The sequence below is a fragment of the Tupaia chinensis genome, unplaced genomic scaffold (assembly GCF_000334495.1).
Source record: "Tupaia chinensis unplaced genomic scaffold, TupChi_1.0 Scaffold000274_1, whole genome shotgun sequence".
NCBI classification, from domain to species: Eukaryota; Metazoa; Chordata; class Mammalia; order Scandentia; family Tupaiidae; genus Tupaia; species Tupaia belangeri.
In genome coordinates, this window is record NW_006159756.1 from 1,351,714 (window position 1) to 1,358,917 (window position 7,204).

The following is a 7,204-nucleotide window of genomic DNA, read 5'->3' on the forward strand; positions in this document are numbered from 1 at the left end:
GGCCCCCCCCCACTGGGGGGGGGCAGTTTCTCGCTTTGTCTCTGTCTCTCTCCAGTGAGTGCACACACCCTGTACTCTCTCTTAATAACAACAACAAGAAAAAAAACAAAATGAGGTAAATGATCTTGCTTGGGAGAGTCTGTACAGAAGGAGACCTGAAAGTTGCTATGAAGATGTCAACACGAACCCACAGCTTTGATTTCTCTATGAAACTTAGGGACCCTGTCTATTATACATTCGGCTATGGCTCTGAACTTCATCTCAATGGTGCATGCGAACATCTGGCTTCATAAACCTAATGGTCTGCAGACCTAGGCAACATAGGCAGGGCCCTCATGGCACCTGAACATGCACCCTATACACACGCACACGCCACAACATACATACACACATCTCTGTCTCTTCCAAGGCTCCATAAAAGATAGAGCTACCGAGACCAGCAGTTGGCGTAATGGCTATGTCGCTGGACTCCCATGTAGTCAGCTGCGGTTCAAGTCCCATGCCCAGTGGCCTAAACTCATGCTGGGCATGTATGTGTGCATGCCTAAGATCCCGAGAGGAGAATGGAGAAGGGATTGTGGCATGGCCATCTCTCCTGGGGAGTGATTCCTCGCTTTCTGACTCTGTCTTTCTGGCGAGCACACGTGCCCTATAGCAAAAACCTCTCAAAAAAAACTACACATTTATTTACATATAGGTGGGGAAATGAGTGCGTACAAATTTATATATATATATATATATATACACATATATACACACATGCACATAAATATATGTAAAGTATTTATATGATTTTTAAAAATTGTCTATTTCTTCTGGGGGAAAGAGAGTGACCCCCAGGCAGGGTCATGGCGCTGAGACCCACCAGTATCAGCAGCCCTGACCATGAGGACAAGCCTGCCTGGCAACATCAAGGTCATCTCTGGACAAGAACCAGAGTCAGCCTCACACGGCCTCGCGTTTTACCACTGCCCCATCATCCAGCCCCCTCTGCGTGTTAGATCCCACATCATATCCAGATGAAAAGGAGCCCAGGGAGGTAAGGCGACTTTCTTGAGATCATACAGCTAGACAGAGACAAAGCTTAGCAGGCCCTGGGTGTCTAACACCGAGTCTGGATTTACTTTCCCCTCCTGATTTACATCTCCAACAGTTCATCAAAAGACTCGGCGTCAGCCGTGTTGAGATCTTACGCTGGAGACCGTGGAGCCCCATGACCAGTGCACACACTGCACATGGCCGTTAAAAACGGCGCACCCTCTCAGGGAGGGGAGCATAACCTAAATCGTGAACCGTCTTCTTCGACGGAACCTCGGTCCCAGCAGTCCTCTGCCGTGTATTTCGAGTGTATCCCGGGGCGGCGTGATTGGAATCAGGTGACGGGTGGCAAAGAAGTGAACAAAAAAGCAGAAACGAGGTTGGATACTGTGGAACAGTTTTTCCCCTTTTTGTGACTTCTCCCTAAATGCAAATTTAATATCTACTGAACTTTTCCTAGCAACTTTTGTTTTTTTGGTCAGCAATTCCAAACATTCACATAACTGGTTTTAAGAAAACAAAATGTTTGCAATGTTACCTCAAGTGTTAACCGGTACACTCGGGTCAGTGCATGGGGACTGTAATGCAGCTTGTTCATCTTAAAATGAAATCCTGTCTAGTCTGAGGCCATTGATTTAAAACCCATAGAAATGCCTCTAATTGTAAGGGAAAAGAAAGTGTTTCCAAGGATAAATTCATCAGAAAAGAAAATCCCAGACATTTAGATGCTACTTATGGTTATCTGAAAACCCGATCGCATCACCCACACGACAGGGGTAAGGTGGGACGTACCCCCAGAGCCGCCTGTGTCCCCATTGCTGTCTACGTCCATCTCCACCGAAGGCTCTAAAGGATTGAGTGTCTGCTTCTGATGGAAAAAAACTTAAAAAACAAAAGAAGGCAGCCATTAAGATGAAAAATTTGCCACGGATGTTAATTAAGCTACTACATTACCATTGAAATAAATTTCAACTTCTCTGATAAACAAAATAGTTCAATATCAAAATAGGTACGTATAGAGCTAGAAAACCATTTCAGACACGTAGTACATTTTTAAAAGGCAATTATTCGATATATAAAAGAAGGCTGATGCATTACCGGAGGAACTTCTCACTGAGGTACTAGGCTGAATTTGTATTCCTGAAACGGTAGTACCTAAAAAGAAGCACATGAGAGCAGGAAGAGTTACAGCATCATAAACCTTGAATAAATATCCATAGATGAGTCAGAACCAAAATAAGAGACCTAAGGAAAGGCAGATTGTAAATGCCGAGTCGAGAGATGGTATGTGCCCGACACGGCCGGTGCCCCAGCACAGAGGACCAGAAAAGTCGGCCAGCACTCACCTCTAAAATACGGACATCTCAACTACTTCAGAAAGTCCATCTGAATGCACCAGGCTTGTCTAGTTAAAAAGTTATTCTAGGGACCAGCAGACAGCATAATGGTTATGTTGGTGGACCCCCACGGATTTGACCACGGTTCGAGTCCTGGATCCAGTGGCTTAAAACTTACGCCAGGCATGTGTGTGTGCATGCCCAAAATCCTGAGAGGAGAATGGAGGAGAAGGGACTGCGGCATGGCCATCCCCCCTCGGGGGGGGGATTTCTTACTTTCCGTCTCTCTATCTCTGTTTCTCTGGCAAGTGCATATACCCTATAGCAAAAATCTCTTAAAAAAATGAAAGTTATTCTATGATAAATTACACTGAAAATGGTTTATGAGGTAAAACAAACCATACCATATCTATTATTTCTGCCAGAGCAGAGATGGATTCCCAGGCCAGTCCTAGGAAACCTGACAGCTAGGCAGCTGGATGCCGCACGGCTAACCGTGTAGTTTGAGTTCCAGACCCGGTGGCTTGAAAAACAGGCCAGGGGTGTGGACATGTGTACCCAAAATCCTGAAAGGAGGGGTAGGTGGGAATGGGACTGCAGCATGCCCATACTCCCTGGGGGCTGCTTTCTCCTCTTCTCTGCAGGCCCACGTGCCCCCTGGCAAAGTTAGAAACAAACTCCCTGGCCGTCCGCCTCTGATCAGCCCCGGACTCACCGCTGGAAAGGAGCTCCAGGATGCTCTCCGACGCCTTACTGACAGACGACTCCAGGCAAAGCGCAAAGCTGGACAGCGCTTTGCTGCGCACAGTGGGCGCCTTGTCTGAGCACCGGTCGAACATGATCTCCTGCACCAAGAACTTGTGCTTTAGGAACTTCTGGTGCTCCGGGGAGACAGCGCTGTCCGTCTCCCTCTCAGGCAGCTCTAACAGAGCTAAGACCACATCGAGAGTGAAAATCCGGTGTGGGATCTAGAACAGCAAAATCGTAAGAATCACTGTAAGAAAGGAGCAGAAACCAAGAAGCCTTAATCCTGCCTCCCAACCTGTGGATGCAAAGGCCCCACCTTGGGACTCCGGGAGTATCTGTAAAACCAGGCGATGAACGCGGCGTACTGCACACAAGGAAGCTTGCCGAGCAGCTGCACCAGGGACTGGGCGGCGGGGGTCCGGTATTCTGATTTATCAACCACCTGCAACAGAACGAAGGAAGGTGCCGTCCAGCCAGCAGCCTCTGAGGGACAGCTACGACATAGGGTAAGGTCAGTTGAGCAGCAGGGAGTGCAACTCACTCCATGGTCTTCAATGTTCCCTAAATGACGAATATATTTCAGGCTTCAGCCCTGTCTTGAAAACTAACCTTTAAGACACCTACAGAGACCAGCAGATAGCATAACGGTTACGTCGCTGTACTCCCACATGGTCAACTGCAGTTCAAGTCCCAGACCCAGCGGCTTGAAATTCAGGTTGGGTGTGTGTGTGTGTGTGACCAAAATCCCAAGAGCAGGAGGGAGAAGGGATTGCAGTGTGGCCAGAAATCCCCCAGGGATGGGATTTCTCACTTCTGTCTCTCTCTCTCTCTCTGTGTCTCTCTGGCTCGCTCTCTCTTTCAGGCGAGCGCATGCATTCTGCATAAAATTTAGCAAGGTTATAGACCACAGCCTCCCTCAACCAGGGTCCATAGGGGTCAAACTAAGAGTCATCTAAAAGGTTATAAACATTTAAGTTAGGCCCAGCTGCAGTAGTCCACACTGCAGACACTCCTACTTGGCAGACCCACTGAAACGACATGGGGGCCCAGGTTCGATTCCCGCCCCCCTCAGAAACCAGTGACTTAAACTTGTAGTTCCAGGTACTCAGGAGACAGAGGACTGCGATGTAAAAAGAGAATTAAGAATGCTAATGGAAATTGGAACACTGACTCAAAACATCTAATAATATTAAGGAATCACTGTGTTCTTTTAGGTAGTTCTTATCTTTTAGAGACACAAACTGAAAAATTATATATGAAAGGATCTGATGAGATGTGCTTCAGAAAAACAACCCAGTGTGCCCTGCTCCGGGCAGGGGGCTGGGGAGTGGGAGGGTGTCAGTGTCACAGGACGGCTGGAGACGCGAGGTCAGGACTATGTCCCTTTACTTCTGTGTCTGACATTTTCCAAACTAAAGTCTGCTTGTTTTTGAATTTGCTATAGGGCACATGTACATGCTGGAGAAAGATGGGGGTAGGAGAGGAGAAAGCACCCCCGGGGGATGGCCCCACCACAATCCCTTCTCCATTGTCTAAGGATCTGGGGCATGTACACATGTGTGACCTTAATTACCACGCCACTGGCTGGCCCCCATTTTTTTTTCAATGAGAGTGAGCAAGCAGGAAGTAGAGAGGAAAGGAGAGGAGAAGGTGGAGTGGGGAGGGGCACACTCCTCCTCCTGCCACCGTGGCTAAGTTCTTTTTTTTTTTTTTTGGAGAGGTTTTTTCTTATTGGGCACATGTACTCGCCAGAAAGACAGAGACAGACAGAGAGATAGAAAGCGAGAAATCACCCCCCAGAGGGGATGGCCATGCCATAATCCCTTCTCCTCCATTCTCCTCTCAGGATCTTGGGCATGCACCTGCACGCGCACCCACCCGGCGTGATTTTAAGCCACCGGGTCCAGGACTCGAACCGCGGTCGACTACATAGGAGTCCAGTGACATAGCCATTATGCTAACTGCTGGTCCCTCCCAGTTATTTTTTTTTTTTTTTAAGGACACGCTGTCTAGGGGAACATCTAGTAAATAGTAAATAAAACTTTTAGTAATAAATAAGACAGACTCACTCCCAAAAACAAATACACACCAAGCTTCACATTACCCTGGGCTTAACTAGCATCATTTCCAGAGCAGACAGTACCTTGGCACAGATGTGCTGCAGTAAGACGTGAAGGGCTGGGAACACGCTGTCCTGCAGCTCGTCCACCAGGGAGCTGTTTCAGAGACAACCACATCCACGGTTCACAACGCGCTGCTATGACCACATTAGTCGCTTCCTTGACCCTGTCCTCAAACCACGACCCCTCTGCTTGAGAAATAGCAAAAACGCCCCGGCCCCCGATTCAGAGACGTGCTCCTGCAGAACAGGCAGTGGAGAAACCCGCGTGATGGCCAGAACGTCAAAGTTCTCCCCGCGCGGCTCTGGAGGGCGGTTGCTGTTAGCCGAACTGTCGAAGAGCAGCGCGCCATCTTTTTAAGTCTGGATTCACGACGGCGTGCATACGCCCACATGTGAGGGAGAAGAGCAAGGAGCACTCCACGGGCTCAGCAGCTGTGCTCCCCATCCTTCAGCCTGCCAGGGTCCTGGGCACCTGGGCAAGCACGCACGTGCCTGTCGTGTTTTCGGGCCGACTGGGCTGGGGTCGGCATGTGGGTTCCAGCCCAAGTCTGGCATGCTATTTACTGTGTAACAAATCAGTGTGCCAAAAACAACCTTCATGCAAATCTTTCTGTTTACTTACTAAATTATTTTCTTTTTCTTCTTTTTTTAAAAAAAAATTTGCTGGAGGGCACATGTGCTCACCAGGGAGAAAGATAGAATGAGAAAGAAAATGGGAAAGCACCCCCCCACCTCCAGGGAAGATGGTCACCCCACAATCCCCTCTCTATTCTCTTCTCGGGATTTTGGGCATGAATATACATGCACCTGACATGCTTTTCCAGCTGCTGGGTCCAGGACTCGAACCCCAGGTCAGCCATGTGGGGTCCATCTGCCTTCACCATGCTACTGACTAGTTCTACTTACTAAATTTCACAGAAATAGAAGATATCCTTTCAGGGTAAACATGAAAGCAGACTGAGCCACAGTGCCACCTTGTGGCCGCTCAGTGAATGCTCCGTGAAATGCTCCCACAATGCATTTGTAACCATTCTAACTTTCCAAGAGAAATCACAGCGATGCCGCTACATCTATTTTTAGTGCTAAGCTTATTTGCAACATTGCATGAATATAGCAACTGGCAGCATGATAAAAAGCTCATGGAAACAACTACAGCAACAATATTTCTACTTGAAACATCTTAATTACTTAATGTTTTTTTAAAAAGACTTACTAAGGAATATTCCCTCAGTGATCAGATAGTCATCCCTACCCATGTCTACGATACTACACACTGTGCACGTCTGCAGGCGTGTGCACACTCGCGTGCACACACTCACGTCCACACTGGGGGCCAAACATTCCGCCAAGGAGGAAGGGAATGCCAGTGACGAGCAAAGGGCCTCTCCTAACAGAACGAGGACTCGAGGCTTTTTATAGGGTCCCTATGCCACGTTTACCCCCTCAAGGGACTCCTGTCCCCTTGAACAATGCCACAACAAGGCTATGACAACGACCCGGGCCACGGGAGCCGGGATAGCTCTGAGCGCTTTATCTGGACCCCCCAGACTGCCATCAAGCCAGAACCCCTAATTGCAGATGTCAGAAACCTTGGTTCACAGGGCCCAGACAGGTGAGGGTGTCAGGAGTGCAACAATCCGGGGCGTGCAGCCTCACCTGATGAACTGCACGGCCTGGTTCCTGCGGTTCAGGACTTGGGAGGTAATGGCCAGGGGGGCCCGGTGGGCTCCCTCGCCCACTTCCAGCATCAAAATCACGTTTAACATTTGATGGAAAACACCACTGACCACCTAGAGGGGAAGAGAACCCACGTAAGGCAGGGCAGAGGACCCAGGGCCTTCAAGTTAGTGATGCCGACCACAGGAAACCCACCCAAGCCATCTGGAGACCAGTCAGGTCAATGTTAGTTCTGGGTCAACCCCGCCCATGTGCTTCTTGGGCAACTAACAGCTGTTCCTTA

The 7,204-nt window shown here is 48.8% G+C and overlaps 1 protein-coding gene across 3 annotated transcripts in view; it reads right to left on the reverse strand.

The window, feature by feature from the left end:
- The window catches only part of NCAPD3 (non-SMC condensin II complex subunit D3), a 58,096-nt gene that overhangs the window by 30,236 nt on the left and 20,656 nt on the right, over nt 1-7,204 (reverse strand). For all 3 annotated transcript variants that reach the window (XM_006149961.3, XM_006149960.3, XM_027772443.1), the window contains 6 exons: nt 6,901-7,034; nt 5,266-5,338; nt 3,439-3,564; nt 3,091-3,343; nt 2,137-2,193; nt 1,831-1,920 (listed from right to left, as the gene is read on the reverse strand). In XM_006149961.3, coding sequence (XP_006150023.1) covers nt 1,831-1,920; nt 2,137-2,193; nt 3,091-3,343; nt 3,439-3,564; nt 5,266-5,338; nt 6,901-7,034 — 733 coding nt within the window. The remainder of the gene's footprint in view (nt 1-1,830; nt 1,921-2,136; nt 2,194-3,090; nt 3,344-3,438; nt 3,565-5,265; nt 5,339-6,900; nt 7,035-7,204) is intronic.